Genomic DNA, 20,902 nt, shown 5'->3' with positions numbered 1-20,902 from the left:
TCAAAAAGTTACAAAATGGTCATTGAATCATTCCAAAATTTTCATTTAAGTCACTAGGCTCTTAAAATCATTGCGGTATGGCCTTCTCCATTTGCACTGCCTAAACCAATCGAAAGCTCTCTTTTCCTTTCTCTTCTATATTTCAATTTTTGTTTATCAAACAAGTTTGAATGTTACGAATTTACGAACCAAAATTCAAACAAATTTCTTCTTTGATCTTCTACACTGATTGTCAGACCGACTTGGATCTACAATATGTTCTTCTACTTGTGTACCGATCTACTACACAGATCATTGAATCATCGCTTAGAGCTCACTGTTCGTTCTTTTTTTTAAAAAAAGCTAACATCCCAATGACTTAAATGAAAACTTTCAAATAATTTAGTGACTATTTTTAAATTTTTTTAAATTTAAGTGACTAAAACATAAATTTACTAATAATTTATTTATTTGGTTTAGCTTTTTAAAGCATCCATTATCCTGAACCCAATGTTCAGCCCAAAACTACCCTTCGCTTACTAATTTAAATCCACCATTTTCTCCTACCCTTTGAGAAGACCATTTTTATAAAGGACTGAGCTTTTAAACCCTGCATTTAGCTACACATACGTGCCAAAAAAAATGTCCAAGGAAGTGACTGAAGAAGGGCAGAGCCGAAAGGACTATGTAGACCCACCACCAGCACCGCTGGTGGACATTAACGAGCTCAAGTTCTGGTCATTTTACAGAGCTCTCATCGCCGAGCTCATAGCCACACTCCTTTTTCTCTACGTCACAATAGCCACCGTAATCGGCCACAAGAAACAACACGATGCGTGCAATGGAGTTGGTCTTTTAGGCATTGCATGGTCTTTCGGTGGGATGATCTTTATCCTCGTTTATTGCACCGCCGGTATCTCAGGTGGTCACATTAACCCCGCCGTGACATTCGGGTTGTTTTTAGCCCGTAAAGTGTCACTAATAAGAGCTGTTACTTACATGGTAGCTCAATGCCTGGGTGCTATATGTGGTGTTGGGCTAGTCAAAGCTTTTATGAACCATGAATACACCACCCTCGGCGGTGGTGCTAACACCGTGGCTACAGGCTATAACAAGGGAACCGCTTTGGGAGCTGAGATTATTGGTACTTTCGTGCTTGTTTACACTGTGTTTTCAGCTACTGATCCTAAGAGAAATGCCCGTGATTCCCATGTCCCTGTGAGTAATTTTATGCTTCTTTTTTTTATCCGTTTTATTGTTCATGTAGGCTAATGCATTTTACATTGTTGTTTTCTTTGAGGGTTTTAGGTGTTGGCTCCACTTCCTATAGGGTTTGCAGTGTTCATGGTTCATTTGGCTACTATCCCCATTACTGGTACTGGTATTAACCCTGCTAGGAGCTTTGGTGCTGCTGTTATTTACAACAATGGCAAAGCCTGGGATGACCATGTAAGTTCATATACATACATATATATATATACATACACAGAGAGAGACACATTTTTGGTTTGTGAATTAACCTATTGGTGAAATTGTGATGGACAGTGGATTTTCTGGGTTGGTCCATTTGTTGGATCTGTTGCAGCAGCTGCATATCATCAGTATATCCTTAGAGCTGCTGCTATCAAGGCTTTGGGGTCCTTCCGCAGTAACCCTACCAACTAAAGAAGAGAATATATATATATATATATATATATACACATAGCTTTGTTTCCATTTGTTCCTTGGATCATTTTGCTAAATTTGTAATTTGAAACTGATGTTTTTAGGTTGTCTTGTGTGTGTGTTATTGTTCGTGAGTGATAGTGGTTTTTGTGTGTGTTTTCACTTTTGACCCTTTTTTTGCTGTTGTGTTGTGTAGTTGAAATTTTTATGATCTTTGGGATTAGATTTCCTTATCAGTTTGTCCTAAGGCAAAATTGGCTTCCTAAATTATTAATTACTACATGACAAATGGGCACACAATTAAAACAAAGCTTTAATAGAAACTAAAATTTAAGGGGAAAAGATTTCATGAAATTTTTTATCCGTTTGTAGTCGAATCTTGAATGATTCAAATTCAAAATGACTTGAACTTAAAATGACTCATGTATTAAACTATTAATTAATTAGATCATAAAATGATATGAATCCAAATAATTGACTCGAAATGACCTTTATCTCAGCTTATCAAAACTCAAAAAGAAATGAATCCATAATAATCCAATTTAAAAATCTCGATTCTTAAACTTTGATAATTTGAATCCAAAACAATTTGAGTCTAAAATGATTTAAATTTGTGATCAATATTCAAAATTAACCTCAATATAAATTAACTTTAATCTAAATAAGTCAAAATATTTAAAATGAAATTAATCTAATAAAAATCAAGTGGATATATCTATAGATCTTTACGAGAAAGGATTGTATGAAACTGCATTCCAATCAGATTTTTCTTCTTGATTTTTAGAATTTTTAGTTGGATTTGAATTTTTGTTTAAGAGGAAAAAGCTGAAAGGGATAAGAAATAAGGATGGTATGGAATCACAATTTCATTCAATCACTTCTCAAATCCTCGTAGCTCAAGTTGCAATTTATTTAATATATATCCCTATAACTTATTGTATTAAACTAGGTTCACTTGTTAATTACCTTTTAATTTATGAGAGTCTCTGTATGTATCATAACGTCACCCTATTTAAATCAATTATAACGAGTAACTTGCCTTACTATCTCAATCACAACATGTAACATTTCAAAATAAGAGAACACTAGTATGTAAACCAAGATCCCCAAAGGCAAGTAACCTAGAAATATGTTACCTTCCCACCTAACTAATCCCTCACCATTACTCCTCCACTCTCCTTCCACTTATTTTTTACAACCATACGACTTTTCGTCTAATCAGGTGAACCATCTTAGTACACCACTTCTTTCTGTATCAACAAACGCATGGCTATAACTTATTGGCTCCTCTTTATGGGAAAAAAAAAGAAAAAACATCATAGATGCCCCCACTTCCCACAAAGTAGAGAGGTGTGTTTCAAAGGTGTAACCGAGCCTGCCCTTTCCAGGAACCCCCATTTTTTCCCTAAACCTCTCTAGAAGAAAGCTCCACCAAGGAACCAACATCAATGGTTTCCTTTTTACTTTTAGACCATATGGGTGGGTCCATCCAATGTGACTAACCAAAACCAAAAGCAGTAATTAAAATAAGACCCAAAAAGACAGGGTCATGAGAGCATTAATGGAGGGGGTCAGATGTCATGGTTTTCACATGGCGTGGGGTAAAAAAGCAAAAAAATAACAGAGTACTTTTACTATAAAAAAAAGGGTTAAATCACATTTTTGAGCCTTGAACTTTTTCTTATATTAGGGTTTAATTTTTTTTAAAATTAGACTTTGAACTTGACAATTGTTCTCATATTGAGACCTAAGTATTTTTTTGTTCAAATTAAGCCCTAAACTTGACAAATATTCCCACATTAGAACTTGAAATTTTTTATCCAAGTTAACCCTTAAAAATCCTAAAATTTAGGTCTCAATACGAGAATATTTGCCAAGTTCAGGGCATAACTTAGATAAAAAAAAATTTCAGGCCCCAATGTGGCAAAAGTTGTCAAGTTCAACTCCTAATGTGAGAATAATTGTCAAGTTTAAGACTTAATTAAGATAAAAAAATTCAAACCTCAATGTGAAAAAATTTGTCAAATTTAGGTCCCAAATAATAATTTAACCCATTAAAAAAGTAAACAATTGTGTATTCCCAAAAACCAGTAGTGGCAGGTGGTAGTGGTATAATGTAAAAAGGGAGGTTCATGAACTCTGTTTATACGAAAGGTAAGTGACCATTTTGTGCTGAAATGGAATATTGGGAAAATTTTCAGGCTCATTGCCACTGATGACTGCACCTGTGAACTCAGACCATTCCACCATTGTGGTATGGTCCACGGTCACAATGGTTGGGTCACGAGAGGTGAGAGGTCTTTGTGGTTTAAAATGAATCATGTGACTAATTTTTTTATTCAAACTCAATTATAAAAATTACAAAATAATCATTTAATTAGTAGTAAAATAATTTTTAGTCATCAAACTATGAAAAGTTACAAAATGATCGCCTAATATTTAATTCTATTTTTTTATCAACAACTTGCTAACGTACTTTTAAAATTGATATTATAACAATTTTAACTCTCAATATTTATAAATTATGTTAATTTAATCTTTGATTCTAAAAAATTTAACCTCAACATTTATAAATTATCCCATTAATTTTATTTTTTAAATTATAAATTTTAAGGAGCGAAAATATAATTTCACCTTTGTATTAAATTGTAACTTTACAATTTGGTTCATGACTACCCTTCACTTTCAATATTTAAATTTAAGTTCTCTATAAATAATAACACGTCATCTAATTAATTGAGAATGTATAAATTTATCAACTATTATTACATCAAATAGAAATTTTGTAAATATATTTTATATTTTAATTATTAATTTACATTTTAATTTTTGGAATTTATTTAATTAATTTGATTTCAAGCAAGCGGATGAAATCCTATATTTTCACAAAAATTAAATTTAGGATTTTTACTTAAAAGTTAAAAATTAATTATTTTTTAAATTTTAAAAAAATTATTTCTAATTATTAACATTGTTAGTGTTTTACATTAAAATTTATCAATTTGGGACGTTGGTTAAGCTCTTTTCCTGTGTAGTGATTAGAGGAGTTTATAAGTCGGGTTTAGATATGACATAAACACTTTACGCTTGTTTAAAGCCCAACCCAACTCAAAATATAAGTTTAAAATTTTAACCAAACCTGCTCGTATTTGTATATAACTAACACAAACTCATTTTAGACTCACTCATATTATTTTTGTAAAAAATAAAAAAACTATTTATATTATTTCAGTATAATGTTTATTAATTTTATAACTTTTTATTTGTTAAAATTTTACATATATTTATCTTAACATTTTTAATATTTACCTTATCTATATACATTTAATTTTTATATATTATAAATTACATAATATATAAAATATTACAAAATTTAAAAATAACGTGCAAGGCCAGATTCAAGCCTTAGTTCAAGTTTGAGCTCAGCTCATATTTTTAATACACTTAATTTTTTGTTTAATCTTATTTTTCGAGCCTAATATACTTTCCCGAACAGATATACCAAACAGATAGATCGACCAATAAATAGATCTAGTTGAGATGTTGAGACTTGTGACGATAAAAATAATTATATTAAGTTAATAAATTTTGACGAAAATTTGATGATAATTAGATTAAAAATTTTAAATTGAAACAGTAAAAAATTTGAGCCAAGGATTAAATCTCAAATTCTATAAAAATACACGAACTAATAGCATATTTTAACCAAATTAAATAATAGAGTAGATAAATACATTTAAATAAAAATAGGATAAGATGCAAAATAAAACAAGTCCTCACAATATTGAAGCCTATTATCAAATTAGCTCTACAATATAAACCTAATTTTCATGACACTATTTTTCAAGTATCATAAGGTAAGGTAAAATAAATAAAACATCAACATAAGTAATGTCTTGCTTTGCAAACACCATTACAAGATCTCATCAGCCAAAGATTTGCCGTGAAATTTATCCGTAATCGACGCTATGGTCGAAATTGTTTTGTCCAATTCCGAACACTGGTGCTCGATTTCGTCTAAACGAGCCTTGGTTTCCGCCACTTGTTTTCGAGCATCCGCGGCTTCTTTTTCTTTTCGAGCTAGTTCGTCCATTTTCAACTCTAGCTCTTTCCTTACCGACTCTAAAGACTGATTGTACTTGGTCTTTTTGGCTTCGAAAGTTTGACGTTGATTAACAAGCTCGAGAGCTTCTGAGATTTCGTTGAGTAAAGCACGAAGCCAATCAACGTCGATGTGCGCGGATTCTACGTCTTTGAGAACAGCGAACATTTCCTTTATTTTTGCTTTAGTTAGTTGCTTGAATGGGATGGAATGTAGCTCTTGAATTACGGCACACAAGCATTCTAAGTAATAAGCACGCATCGAAGCCGATTCTAGTTGACAATTAGCTGCTATGTCTCCGTATTTTTCGAAAATTGATTGTAGGATCGTCGAGATGCTTGCTTTGACATGGTATTTTCCGACCGATACACATGAATCGGAGATAACAGATTCGACTTCTTCCGCCTCATCGTCGCTCTCTTCGTGATCTTGGCCGATTAAGAAACTAAAAGCCGAGCTAATGGCATTTACTTTCTCATCGTTCATATTTGCATCAGAACTCATCTTCGGGGAATCTTTTACCTTCTCTGTTTGTGTAAATTTGGTCGGTGTATCGACAGGAGGCTGTAAGAGAAGATGGCATATAAAACTGAGAATAATTAATGGTATCATGTGCAAGTGTGTCGACACGATAGTTTTCCGGTAAGAAAGGGACATACCGTGATTTTCCCAGACATATGCAGTGGCTGAGAGTACTGAATTGGCGCCTTCTCGAATGATTGATCTTGGGAATATATCTCGCCAGAGTGTTGCTCGGAAGATGAATACGACTCACCGTTTTCTGCTTCCATTTTCTTTCTAGAAAAATGAGAACGAGGTGACCTAGGGCCACCAGGATAAACTGCACCTATTGCAGGGGTAGTCTCGAGTGCTTTAGGGGATCTCAGCAGAGAGTCGGATCCCTTCTTTTTCCGGCCAAAGCTTCTGGAAGCATCAAGAAATTTTGAACCTACGATGATAAGAACTCTAGTAAGGAACATGATGCAACAATGTATGCACTCAAACCCGGAATTATCATTCCTTTCGTTATGCACAACTTTTCTAGGTTTCTAGTGTAGCTTTATGAACTGTCGGTATTGGCCAACCTAAAGTGAAAATACAACCGAGGGGAAACCAAGTGCTAAGACATTAAGAAGAACATTAAGAGCTTCATACGGCGAGCTTAATAGTACGAATAGATAAAATTTCTAGCAAAAAAAATTAATTTACTTATTGATCTAACATAGAAGGATTAATCTATTTTTTTAAGTAGAATGAACAAAATATAATCCGACTCCTACGAGCCTCCATAGTAGTTTACCGACAATTCCGACTCATATACATAAGAAACAGCCCATGCCCCACGGTTTAAGAGCCCCTATGGATACGCGATATGTTTAGCTGCGATTAGTGTAAAAATAATAGTGGTGGCCGGAAAATTAGATACAAATACAAAACTAAAAACATCCCTCTGTAAGTAAACGCCCTGGCCATAAGTCGGGTCATAACAACATTACACACCTAAAAAGGCTAATAGAATTGAACAACTTACAACAGCCATGACGCAGATTCAATGGGGAAAAAGCAAACATTTAACAAACTTCCATAAAAAGCTAAAAATAGAGCAAATAAAGAAGGATGAGATTGATTTACTTAATGACTTTTTAGTTTCTTTTGCCTTTGGTCCTTTGCCTTCAGCAATCTTCTCTAAGCAAAGTCCACCACATTCATGGTAGGGATTTGCAGCATTAGGACAATCTGGGTGAACTCTTCCATTCCCATCCATGGCCTTTTACCTTTGTATAAACACAAATAAATTAATTAAAAAAAACCCAAAATTCACTAAAAAAAATTCACATGCAATTGAAATAATAAAAGCACAAAAGATCCTTGCTATTCTATGATCTTTTTTCACTTGTTAATTACACCTTTTAACATGCACACCAACTGTTTGATCCTTAATCCCAAAAAACCCAATTTTCCTTTTCCAAAATATATATTGATATCAATCAATTATGATAAAAAAAATTAGACCCAAAACTCCTTTTGTTTTTTTTTTAATTTTCAACACCAGAATTCAACTAAAAAAAAAGAACCTAGAAAGCTAAAGATTAGATAATGAATTTCTTTGTGTTTTCCCACACTTTCCCACCATCCAAACAGAGGATGAACGAACTAAAGAAACATAAACCAAGAACAAAAACAACCATGCAAAGAAAACCCAACGCAGATGAGCCTATGCAGTGGTAAATAAACAAAAAAAATGGAAAAAGAATCAAAAGGGGAAGAATACCAAAAAAAAAGCTATGGGATGAAAGATATAGAGAGACACAGAGGGAGAATCCAAAGGAAAATGTTTATCACAAACTGGATTTTATTGTTGATTTTCTTTAAATTTTCTATTCTGAAAGTTTGACTAATGGCATATTTTCAGAAAACTGAATAAAAAAATATATAAAAGGACAAAAAAGAAAAAACTAAACTTTTTGTGTCTTCGGGGTTGTCTAAGTTTGACCGTCATTAACATCTGGAAATTTCAGGGTTTTGTAATTCACCATCTAACTCGCGAATGGCAGATTCCTTTTACAACGATTGTAATCGTAATTGTATTTGAATTAGATGGGTTAATTAAATAAACATCCTTAAACTATGATTTAACTTTTGAATTGATCCTTCAGCTTCGAAACGGTATAATTGAATGGGATAAAGTGAATTTAGTCCTTGAACTTGAAATATTTTTACATCTTGGTCTCTGAATTTCTTTTTGGTCTATTTTTTTATTTCTAATTTAGTTTCGATTCTATTAAGTTATAATGATGTGGTACTATGAAATAACATCACATCATCACTTGATTTTTTTTATATTTTCTTTTGAATTTTGAATGATGACAAGATATAATCTCAAAGTATCATGTCACTTAAAGCGTAGCTAGGGGATGGCAGGGGCTCAGCTCCCTTAAAATAGAAAATTTTTTATTTCGACCTTTTAAAATTTTTAAAATTTTAAATTAATAAAGATAAAATTATATTTTGGCCCTCCTAAAAATGATAAAAAATTATAAAGATATAGACTATTAAAATGATAAAATTATATTTTTACTATCGTAAAAATTACAATTTAATTTCACCCCTACATATCACTGTACCTTAATAGAATCCAAATTCAAAGGTCAAACAAGAAAATTTTGTCGAGTTTCGAGATTAATGTGGACAAAGAAAAAGTTCAAGGACCAAGTTTAAACAAAGACAAATTGTTGCTTTCATCCCAAATTGAATCCTTCAAATATCAATGTTGCACTATTAAGCCCATTCATCAATCTCGTCATTAACTTTGATGTTAAATACTAGCTCAAATACGAAATGAAGCATATTTAAAACACAAGACAACATGGCTCGAATTGCAAACAAGTACTTATAGTTTTACATGTTTTAAAAATACTCAATGTCATGTCCAAATTGGTATTCTAACAACGGTTTGAAATTTAAGGATTGATTTAAAATCTTGACAATAATTTAGGGATGTTTAGTGGAGTTAACCCTAATTAAGTCTTATACTTAAACACTTACGTATATACAATACACGTGTTCCATTATTTTAATTTTTATTTTAAAACTATTTACTTTTTTATTTATATGTGTAATATAGAGCTACAGCATATATTATTTTTAAATACTGTTATTGTTTTTAATTAATTAATTTATTTATATATTATGATAAATAAAAATTATTTATTTAGTTTAAGAAATTGTCAAAATGGTGGCTTGTTTTTTTAAACAAAAGGTGGCGTTTTTGTTGCTTATTAAGTAAGACGGAACATGGTGTGATACTTAGAGGAATATTACTTTTTTTATTATATAATCCATTTAATAAATATAATAAATAACAAGAAAGAATAATGCAATTATTTTAAATTATATATTTTATCAACAAAAATTGGTCTATGAATATTGAAAATGGTCCATAAAGAAAAATTTACAGTCATGGTCACTTTAAAATACGGATTATTTTATTTTGAACACTCTAATTTTTTTTCGATTTAATCATTCTAATTAAAAAAAATTTTATAAAGTAGTCACTTCCATTAAAATTTCTTTTTCTTCTAACAAAATGTTGATGTGGCATAAAAATCCTCACAGGTGGCATTTTATTTTATTTTACTTTTCAAACTTTAAAATAATTCTTAGCAAGATAATCACAGTCGTCAACCTCTGTTAACAAGTTTCCGTCCCTATTTCCTTCACTTCTCACCGCCACACGTTCCACACCGATGACAACATACACAGGGAGTGGTGGGTTATTGATTTCATATTACATTTTATTTTTTCTACTAAAAAAAGAGATAAATTTATCTCTATACATTAGATCAAATATCATTTCTATTAAGAATTTCAATCATTCATACTGTCAAATATTGATGTAGCTGGTAAACTAATCAAACAATGACATATGATATATCACGTGTATCTACTTTTTAATCAATTTTCACACAAATACAAACACTCCGAAACACATTTACCTTCAAAGAAAAAAAAACTGTTAACAAAAACTTTTAGAATAATCATTTTATTTTTAATAGTATTATTGCGTCATGAATGACGCAAACATGTTTGACTTTGAAGCCAAGCAAAAAGGTCTGTCAGTTACAGCACTACGTGGACCCCGCATAAAGAGGAAAATCAAAGCGAAAATATAAAATAGACTACGAGACGACGACTTTGTAATAAATTTACAATTAATGCATGGATTTGGAATTTTATATTTTCTTCATTTAAAGCCAAAACAAAAGCTAAACAGCCATACATAAATAACAATAAAGGGAAATTATTTTAAATTATATATATAATTGAGGATAATTAAATTTACTTTCATCAAGAGAAAAATCATTTTTTTCTTTATTATATTTTGGATTTTAGTAAAATTATAATTTTAATAATTATTTTTCGTAATAATATATAATGCTAATTTTCTTTACCCATAAAATTTGTAACGATTCATTAATAATATTATTACAAAATTAAATCACAATAATATACAAGTTCATCTTTAAAAACATGATAAATGATATTAGACTGAATTTAAATAAACAATAATTTTAAAATATTTTAAAATATTATAATAGTATATTTTGTGAAATTTATAACTTAATTTTAATTATTAATTAGTAAATATAAATTGTTGATTAAATTTAAATATTGTGACAATTAAAAATTTATTATAACATTATTTATATTTGTAAATATTTAAGTGTATTTATTTTTTAAATAATGACAAATTCAATGATTTTAAAATTTATAATAACTTATTATGTAAAATTATAAGTTGAATCATGAATATAAATAAATTTAAAAGATTTATTATAAAAAATATAATTTACAAAACACCATTAAAAATTATATAAAAAAGCGGAAGAGGGCAATTTTTTGCAACACAAATGTTTTTTTCATTATCACATGTCCAATGTTTACGACATGAATACATTAGAAACTTATATATATGATAAGAAAAATGGTATAATAACAATGAACCTCTACATCCATTAGAGATGAGATTAAAAGTATATGGAGTATGCCTCGTATTTTCAGAGAAATAGATGGCGATATCGTGACATCACGACATATTCTCCTATTTGGCAGCCGCATTTTAAACTTTAAGCAGGACTTCTTATCCCAATTAAGCTCTGATTATTTCAGTGATATTTTAGTACGATTGAAACTTCGATCTTAGCCTATTTAAAAGGGTCATTATATCTCTGATTTATGAAGCTAATCAGCAAGGGCTTTTCTTGAGGGCAACAAGATGTAGTCATGTATGAGTTTTGACGAGAGTTTTCATAGTAACTAAAGAGAGAAATTTGTTCTCGAATTAGATCATTGTTTTTGGGGTTTTGCTATGTACGTTCAGTACATTTAGGTTTATTTTATCCATATTATACTCTCGTTTAGTTACTTATTTAATGAAAAGTCTAAGCTTCATTTGCCTATGGTTTTTCCCTCTTTGATGGTTTTTCATGCAAAATATTCATGCTCATTCTTCTCCATTTTTACTATCTTATTATTTACATGGTCAATCCCCAACAAAGTCAAATTTATCAATCGAGGCTCTCTTTCTTTTTCTCTTTCTTAATCTCGATGAATGTCTAAAAGTAATTATATTTAAATTTTTACATTGAGATTGAAACGCATGAGTGTCGATCTACCCTTAGAAAAATTATTTTAAAAAAATTGACAAAAATTATAGTGAAAATTGTTGTTTTTATTTTTACAATATTTGAAATTTCTTTTGAAAAAATGTCTTCTAAAAATATTTAAAATTTAAGAGATTTATTTGACTTTTAGATTATTTTTGGAAATTACAAAAAGAAAATGAAGAATTTTGAGAATAAAGAGCGGTGAGTATTTGTTTGGAGGTTAGATGTCAATATATGGATAAAGTTATGGGACCATATATTATGGACTTTTAATTTAATTTGGTATTAACCTTAATTAAATTACTTCATATTTATTTTGTTGAGTTGTTGAATTATATCCCTATTTCTTATTCATTGTATTAGGACAATAATATATAATATGATTTTCACTAAATATTGCTTAATGGTTTGAAAGATATCTTAAAAAATTTAAGTGTCATTAAATTTGATTTATTAATTTGGTACTTCAATAATAATTTATGGTGATTTCAAATTTTAGTTATTGTCTATTAATTTATTTACTTTAGATTTTATTTAATAGATTGGAAAATGAATTCCATCCACAAATAATTGGAAAATTGATGGCATTTATTAGAATTTATTGGGAAATAAGTACCTTTTCTAGAATAAATAAGGTTGAGTATTTTTTTTTAAATAATAATACTATTCAAAGCTAGATGAAGAATTCTCTCTTTGTAATTGATCTGTTGCCACTAAAGGTATATTCTGAAGAACATGTGGACCAACAGGAAATTGCTTCATCAATCTGGCAAGAGCATGTGCAGTCGTATTAGCCTCCTTTGAGACATATTGGATTACTACCCTCCATTGTCTTCGATACAGTTCAATAATTCATATAGCTAAATCTCTATTTAGTTGGCTTTAAAATCTACCTTGAATGGATTCAATAACAAGAACACAATCCATTTTTACGATGACATTTTTCCATCTTGCCTTTCAGACAAGCTGGAGGCCATCATAAATAACCCATAACTCAACTTGCTCAATGTCACTGCTCTCAATGTTTTTTCCGATTCTCCAAAGCCAATTGCCGCATTTATCTCTAACCACAACAGTCGAATATGTTAGCCTCGAATAAGAATTATGTGTCCAAAGGTTGGGTATTTATTAAATTATAAGTATTATATTTAAAATAAAATAATAATGTCAATATAAATATAATACAAAATTCACAGCATGCTAACTAACTAATTAATAGTATATACTATATGCTTAATTAGACAATGTGATAATTATGGCATAGTGTGCTTTTGTATATTCACAAACCTCAATAAGACCAGATTATTTAATGCCCACTAAGACTGTTCATGGATGAGTGAGTCAGATCATGATGGCAAAAAAATATTTTATTCTTTTTAAGGAATTTATAAAATTAATTATAAAAAACAAATATTTTTTTAGTTTAAATAGCAAAGTAGGTATATTAAAAATTAAGACTCAATTGGCATGAATATAGGAAGATGTGGGTTTAAGTGCTATTTTTGTCAATTTAGTATTGATTTCATTTTTTGAGTTAAATCCAGCAATTACTTCTTTAAAAAGAGTTGAATTTAATCATCAACTTTTCAAAAATAATTAAATTGCTGATTTTTCAAAGGAAATATTGACTAGTTGGCAGTTCGCATGGTAATTCATGTGCACCTCGTGTTATTTTTTAAAATTTATGAACTTTTTTTTTGAATTTTTTATTTTTTTAAAGTATTTATTGACATGGCATATAAAACAAATAATATCATGTCATCGTGAATTACACATGACTATCGTGCAGATTATTACGTCAACATCATTAAAATTTTAATATTTTAATAAATATTTCCATAAAAAGAAAATCCATCTCTTTTATAAAATTAATAGTCAAATAAACAAATAAATAAATATTGAGAACTAAATTTATTATTACATGAAAATAAGGGTGAAACTAGGGGCTGACAAGGCTATCGACCTACCTAAAATGAAAAATTTTCTATTTAAACCCTTTAAATTTTTAAATTTTAAATTAGTAAATATAAAATTACATTATAACCCTTAAAATATAAAAATAAATTCAATACTTTAAAATTTTTATAAATATAAACTATTAAAATAATAAATTTATATTTTATTATCGTGAAAATTACAACTTAATTTTCACCTCAATAAACTACAATTTAAAAATTTTCGCCTATGAAAAGATTATCCAAAAGTATCCCACTAATGAATAAGGCTAGAAAAAGTAAATCACAACCCTTTAATGAAATGATAGTGAGACATCGAATGTGTTGTTCACAATGAATTATAATTATAGAAAGATGCTTCAAACAAAAGATACACATGTATCAAGTTTTGTCTTCGAGTAACAACGACAATACACTGAACCATGGCCATAGATTATAATTTAAGCAAAATTTTTCACATCCCTAACTATGTAGCCATTCAATCCTATAATAGCAATAGTTGGAGAGAGATAAGTGAAAGAGTTCATAGGTTAATTTGTTTGTAATTTTCAATTTTTTAAATTATTAATATTGTATCAATCATATCGTTTGTTCTACAGAGTTAAATATTTACTCTAATTTAATATAAAATATAATTGAAACACGTAGATCAAATTATAAAATATTAATATATTATTTGGTATCTAAGTTTGATTTTAATATTCAAATTGGAATATAAATTTTTTTGTTACGATTTGGTATCTAAGTTTGACTATAATATTCAATTTGGCACCAAATCAAACGACATTGCGTGACACAATGAATATATAACACATGCGTTCTAGTAAGAAAAAAAGTAATTAATTAGAACAAAAAAAAAACTTAATTACCAAATTGAACATTGAAGTTAAACTCAGGTGCTTAATTGGAACAATAAAAAACTCAAGTACCAACTTGAATATTGAAGCCAAACTTAGGTACCAATTTGAATATTGAAGCCAAACTCAAGTACCAAATTGAACATTAAAACCAAACTTAGATACCAATTAATATATTAACCCAATTGTAAACGTATTTGTAGCTTATCCCACGAATAACTTGGATCAATTTAGAATTTATGATTGCTTTTGTGGCCCATTGGATAAGTATCAAACTAAACATTGAAGTCAAACTTAGGTGCTTAATTGAGAGAATAAAAAACTCAAATACAAAATTGAAAAAAAAGTAGTAAATTGAATATTGAAGCCACGCTCAAGTACCAATTTGAGATAAAAAAGAAGTTCATGAATTAAATTAAACATTGAAACCAAACTCAGGTAACAAATAATATAAGAGCCCAACTGAACAACATGCATAGCTTATCGCACGAATAACTTTGATCCAAATCGTTAAAATAATCGTTGATAACATTTAGAAGGACTATTTCTTTTGTTTTTATTTTTAGAAAATCAAATCCAAATTCTCCGTACAATAAGTACACTACGTATTTGCACTTTAAACCGTGCCGGATTTGGAGTTACCATTTAATGTTCAAGTTAATAGTTAAATTGATAGAAATACCTTATTGATTTAATATTGATAATTTGGATATTCAATTATAATGTTTTTAAAGTTCAGGATTAATTTAGAATTTAGAGAAACTTCAAGGTCTAACATGTAAATGATTGCTTTTTTGGCCCATTGGACAAAACTTATATCCAATGGATCCATCCACTGTATTGTCAAGCTAGACCAATGTTTTCCAAAACTTAAAAATGAAAGAACCCCCAAAACCCTAAACCATTTCCCAAAAAAAAAAAAAAAAACCCCAAAACTTCAAACAAGGAAAGATGGCTACTTACAGTGGAGGCCGATTCAAGCAGTTCTTGAAGAAATACGGGAAAGTGGCACTCGGCGTTCATTTCACGGTCTCCGGAGTTTCAATCACCGGCCTTTACGTTGCCATCAAGAACAACGTTGACGTTGAATCTTTGTTCGACAAATTACATCTCCCAGGCTTTTCCAATGATCAAAAGAACCAAAATCCACCACCACAATCGACGGAATCAGATGGGTTTTTGATTGAAGAACCGATCGGGGAGAAATCAACGGCGGTGGTCGGTGAGAAGCAGAGAAATCGGACGGCTGAGCTTGCTGCTTCTACCGGTGGAGCCCTTGCATTGGCTGTGCTTTGTAACAAGGCATTGATCCCTGTTAGGGTTCCGATCACCGTCGCGCTTACGCCTCCGATCGCAAGGTTTTTGGCTAAGAGGAGGATAATTAAGAATAGTGTATGATTTTTTACAACGAATTTGCAGTAATTATTTACTTGGAAATCATTAGAATAGTACTGTGATTCTTCTGTTGGTTGATTCATGAATTTATTGTTATACTTGAATCATTTGAGAGCTAATACTATTTCGATAATAAGCTCAGAAAGGCAAATGCAGACTTGAATTGAAAATACTATTAGGATTTGTGGCACAATGCTTGAATTTACCCTTTCAATCTCAGAACTCTCTTTTGCTTATATACTTGATTATCTCGGTAAATCAGTATTTTGTTTCATTCGTAAAAAAATAGTGCATCTGACCTAGAATGATCAAATTATTCTTTGATGTAATGTTTAGAGATTAAATTATTCATCTTTTAACAGATGAAGTAAGATGCAATTTGATAGGTTTAATTTGATAAGTTTTTATGATACTTTTATCTGTTTGTTGTGGTAAATGCAATCTTAGAAGAGTTCTTTGAAAGGCCTAAGATAACATATAGTGGTTAATGGATTTTAAATCAAACCGATAGTTGAATCGGTTAAATTATTAGTATTGTTAAAATTAATGTAATTGTTAGAATAATTAGATATGAACACGAGGTATGTAAGAGGATAACTTATGGTGATGTATTATTTTGATCTAATAAGAATTGATTTATCAGTTTTTAGATAGAGAAAATAAAGTATAATCCAACTACTAATACAAGGGTTTCATTATACTATTACGGCTTTTACATTTTTACATTTTAATTAGCACAAAATCAACTCTTATTTATAAATTAAAATCAACTCATTCTATCTCAATTAAGCTTCCACCTAATTATTTTTATATTATAATTTAATTAAATTTTTAAAACTTATGGTTAAAAGTTATTTAATTTTTTATAAATGTTAATTTTAAATATAAAGAGAAATTAATTAAATTCAAATTAAATAGAGTCGAAGATAAAAGTATCATAGAATTTACTTTTATGATAAAAATAAATAAATTAATTGTTGTAGTTAGATAAAAATATTCTGATCATTTTATAAAAAATTTAACCATTTTATTATTAAAATTAATCTTTATACGTTAACATGAGGTACACATGACACATTGTATGTCACTATCGAGTTATTTTATCAGCTAGACTAATTTTTAACAGTACCAATAATAAAAATTTTAATAGATAAGATCGATTTGCTCTTTAATTTTATACAGAAAAACCAAAATTTCATTTTTATCTAATAAAATCTAGTCTAACTTTAAATAGGATTTTCATAATTTAGAATTGAAATAAAAATCTCTTGAACTAGGAGGACCGCCCGGCTGTTTAATGTTTCAAAAACCTATAATTTCAATGGTATAGATGAAGTGCCTCACTGTACGTAACCTATACTCGAGAACACCCTAAAATTTCTTCTCCAATTAAACGCTACGCTACCAACTTAAGACTACTTCTCACCCATCTTCCTCTCTGAGATTACCGCCGGAGCGAAAATCCGAGAGGAAGAAATGATCGTGTGCGTCGCCGTCGTTGGCCATCAGGTGCAACCTCCGATCTCCACCGTTCTTTCTTTCACACATCGCAAATCTTTCTTCTTCTCTTCTCTTTTTTTTTTTTCCTTTTAACTGATGATCTGTTTTTGATATATGCTGAGGGGATAAACAGAACAATCCTCTCTACATACAGAGCTTCACTGACGCCGATGATGCTTTGAAACTCCACCATATCGTACATTGCTCCCTCGATGTCGTCGACGAACGAGGTAATACTAAATTTTACTTTAATCTAAGGATTTACTTTACTTTTTTTTTCTTTTTTTTTTCACTTAGTTGAGATACTAGGATCTGGATCAGGCATCTTTAGGGCATAATCTTTTGAAAATTTTGAAAATATGCCATAAGTACTTGTACTATTAGTAAATTTGGAATTTGTTTCCGGTACTTTTATTTCTAGGAATTTAGTACCTCTTCTTTTCAGATTTCAAAATTCAGCTCCAACTCTTAACACTGTTAACAAAAAAAATCTAAGTTGAATTTTGAAATCCGGAAGGTAAAGGGACTAAATTCCTGGAAATAAAAGTATAGGGACTAAATTCCAAATTTGTGAAGAGTATAGGGACCTATGACATATTTTAAGCTTTTGAAATTTATAAGTTCTAATTTTCAATGAAAATTTCGTTTATGTTTATTTCAAATTTATAGATTTTGATCATCTGATGTTGGATTATACATCGTGTGTAAATATATTTGTAGTGAACAATCCAAAAAAATCAGGACCGACATTGAATGAGACCTTTCTGGGATTACTTTATCCTACTGAGAATTATAAAGTGTAAGAAGTTACTAATTATATTTTGTTTTTCATTTGATTTGAAATTCTTATGTTGTGATTTGTAAGTATTGCAATGTGTAAGCTTGTTGTGTATTTTTGTGTTGGATGCAGTTATGGTTATTTGACCAACACAAAGGTGAAGTTCATTTTAGTGACTACGGATTTAGACGTTAGAGATGCTGATGTTAGAAATGTAAGTATTATTGTACCTTGCATTGAATTGTATCATAAGTCTATGAATTTATGATTTCCATTTTGTTGCTTAATTCGATGGAGATTAGCAATGTTGATTTATGGTAATGGCGTAGTTTCTTTATTTTCGCTTCTCCATCTTTGCTTTATCCTAATCAGGATTTTAAATGCTGTGGGTCTATGCTCTATAGCTATGTCTAAACTAAAAATAACTATATCAATAAGTGAACCGTCTGTAAATTTTAGGCCCTAGATGAAATGTGTAGAGAAAGCATGCATGAACTAGTGTTGGCATTATCTCGGTAATGGATGGATCTGTAGCGGAGTTTGTTCTCTTTAATGTTTACTCGAGACTTTGCCTAAGCTTGAGCCACTACTAAAGACGGATTACTAAGCTTTAGCCCTTACCTCGAAGTAATTTAAGGTTATACTCTATAGTTTTTGGATGATGACAATCTATGGAAGTAATTGCGAGTAACTTCTCATGATATATTTCTATATATAATGTTTGCTGGTTGATCATGAGACTTCGATAGGGACTTAAGGGGTTAGTTTTGCTTATATAGAAACTCTGGGAAATGTTGATGGTTGTTTCTGCTGAAATCATACCTATTTCAGCCATTTTATTTGTTGATTTCCTAGCTTGTGATTTTTTTGCTCCGTTGTAGATTTTCCTATGCAGAATTCTGCTAGGTGGTTGAGTTTCCTTGTAGAACTTTAGCCACTACCAATAATGAATCACTAAGCTGTAGCCCTTACCTTGAAGTAATTTAAGGCTATACTATATAGTCTTGGATGATGACAATCTATGGAAGTAATTGTGAGTAAATTCTCATGATGTATTTCTATATATAATGTTTGCTGGTTGATCATGAGACTTCGATAGGACTTAGGAAGTAGACTTTCTTATAAAGAAACTCTGCGAAAATTTGATGGTTGTTTCTGCTAAAATCAAACATATTTCCGCCATTTTATTTGTTGATTTCGTAGCTTGTGATTTTTTGCTCTGTTGTCGATTATTTTCCTACGCAGAATTATGTTAGGTGGTCGAGATTCATTGTAGAACTATAGGTTTGACTGTGCCATGCCCTCTTGTTGGATGATACGGTGGTTCCTAACCAATGTTTTTGGAACTAGACTGGTGGTCGAACTGGTCCGACCGGTTCTATTAAAAAATTATTAAAAATTCAAAAAAATTAAAAAACCCCAGTTCTATTGCTGGTCCAACCAGTTTAGTAGCCTGTTCAACTGGTCCATACTGGTTTTGATGCCATTCTCTGGACTGTTACCTGGCCAGCCCATCCAGTCTGGTTCAAACATCATTGTTCCTAACTAGTCACACGCACACATTTTCTAAGCATAAAATTGAGATGATTGTTTAAGTGTTTTGCTGGTAATTCGGATCTATACTTTGAATGGTTGTTGAACATGTTATCGTGTCATCTGACTAGTTCTTGTGAATATATAGTTTTTCAGGAGGTTCCATGCTGCATATGTTGATGCTGTCTCGAACCCATTTCATGTTCCGGGTAAAAAGATTACATCCAGAACTTTTGCAGATAGAGTGAGCACCATTGTCCAGTCATTTGGTCTTAGTTCAGCTGTGTGATTCTGGTTTGTGTTAAAGTCCCTTGAATAGCTTTAATTTAACTAGCAAGTTCTGTTAATTTTTATATGCATCCTTTTCGTGCCTCACTTAGGAGTTTGAACATACTTTAGTATCATTTCGAGATTTTTTACTTTCTTCATTTTTAAATATCCTTGTTCTATATTTTGTCTTATAGAAAATATTTTCTTCCAATTCGTATAAAATTCTTCAATAATTCCCATAAAATGCATGTCATGATGAAGGGTGAATGAATTTGAGAGGTCCCTGTATTATAGGGACCTGGTTAAATTAGTCCTACTATTAATTGGATTAATTTAGTCCTTGAACTATTAAAAAGAATTAAATAAGACCAAAGTGGAATAAAGTTAACATTTGTTGTTTAATAGAATTAATATTTCTGAAGTTTTTATGGTTCTATAAATGATTTTTTTATTTTTTGGAATTGAATTGCAATTGAAATAATAATAATTTTCAAGACATTTTTAGTAGAGTAAATGTTAACTCTGTTACTATTTGGACTTATTTGATTCTTTTTAATAGTATAGGGACTAAATTGATCTATTTAATAATAGGACTAATTTAATCCAGTCCTATAGTACAGGGACCGCCTAGATACTTTAACCCGTGATGTAGTCGATAAATTGAATTTTGCATATCATTGAGTTAAAACTCATCGTCATCG

General features: G+C 30.2%; 4 protein-coding genes across 6 annotated transcripts; 3 read left to right on the top strand and 1 right to left on the bottom strand.

The window, feature by feature from the left end:
* Nucleotides 1-466: 466 nt before the first annotated feature.
* On the top strand, nt 467-1,898 carry LOC108474747 (probable aquaporin PIP2-8). Its single transcript, XM_017776759.2, has 3 exons — nt 467-1,197; nt 1,288-1,428; nt 1,525-1,898. Exons 1-3 carry the CDS (start codon nt 622-624, stop codon nt 1,642-1,644), a joined length of 837 nt encoding a protein of 278 aa, XP_017632248.1. The 5' UTR covers nt 467-621; the 3' UTR covers nt 1,645-1,898.
* A 3,415-nt stretch (nt 1,899-5,313) lies between these two features.
* LOC108476382 (uncharacterized) lies at nt 5,314-8,344 on the bottom strand. Of its 3 annotated transcripts, none has more exons than XM_017778592.2 (4): nt 8,209-8,344; nt 7,379-7,521; nt 6,406-6,695; nt 5,314-6,310 (listed from the first exon to the last, which is right to left on the bottom strand). In XM_017778592.2, exons 2-4 carry the CDS (start codon nt 7,509-7,511, stop codon nt 5,558-5,560), a joined length of 1,176 nt encoding a protein of 391 aa, XP_017634081.1. In that variant the 5' UTR covers nt 7,512-7,521; nt 8,209-8,344; the 3' UTR covers nt 5,314-5,557. The 3 variants fall into 3 exon arrangements, with proteins under 3 accessions (XP_017634081.1, XP_017634079.1, XP_017634080.1); XM_017778590.2 differs by lacking the exon at nt 8,209-8,344 and adding an exon at nt 8,019-8,168; XM_017778591.2 differs by lacking the exon at nt 8,209-8,344 and adding an exon at nt 7,933-8,022.
* A 7,223-nt stretch (nt 8,345-15,567) lies between these two features.
* LOC108475467 (uncharacterized) lies at nt 15,568-16,313 on the top strand. Its single transcript, XM_017777435.2, has one exon. It carries the CDS (start codon nt 15,677-15,679, stop codon nt 16,121-16,123), a length of 447 nt encoding a protein of 148 aa, XP_017632924.1. The 5' UTR covers nt 15,568-15,676; the 3' UTR covers nt 16,124-16,313.
* Nucleotides 16,314-17,445: 1,132 nt separating this feature from the next.
* On the top strand, nt 17,446-20,445 carry LOC108474878 (uncharacterized). Its single transcript, XM_017776914.2, has 5 exons — nt 17,446-17,629; nt 17,754-17,850; nt 18,341-18,419; nt 18,531-18,612; nt 20,080-20,445. Exons 1-5 carry the CDS (start codon nt 17,597-17,599, stop codon nt 20,218-20,220), a joined length of 432 nt encoding a protein of 143 aa, XP_017632403.1. The 5' UTR covers nt 17,446-17,596; the 3' UTR covers nt 20,221-20,445.
* Nucleotides 20,446-20,902: the final 457 nt, after the last annotated feature.

The sequence above is a fragment of the Gossypium arboreum genome, chromosome 3 (genome assembly GCF_025698485.1).
Source record: "Gossypium arboreum isolate Shixiya-1 chromosome 3, ASM2569848v2, whole genome shotgun sequence".
In the NCBI taxonomy this organism is placed as follows: Eukaryota; Viridiplantae; Streptophyta; class Magnoliopsida; order Malvales; family Malvaceae; genus Gossypium; species Gossypium arboreum.
Note: the sequence above shows the minus strand (reverse complement) of the source record. Positions and strands in the feature narration are given on the sequence as shown.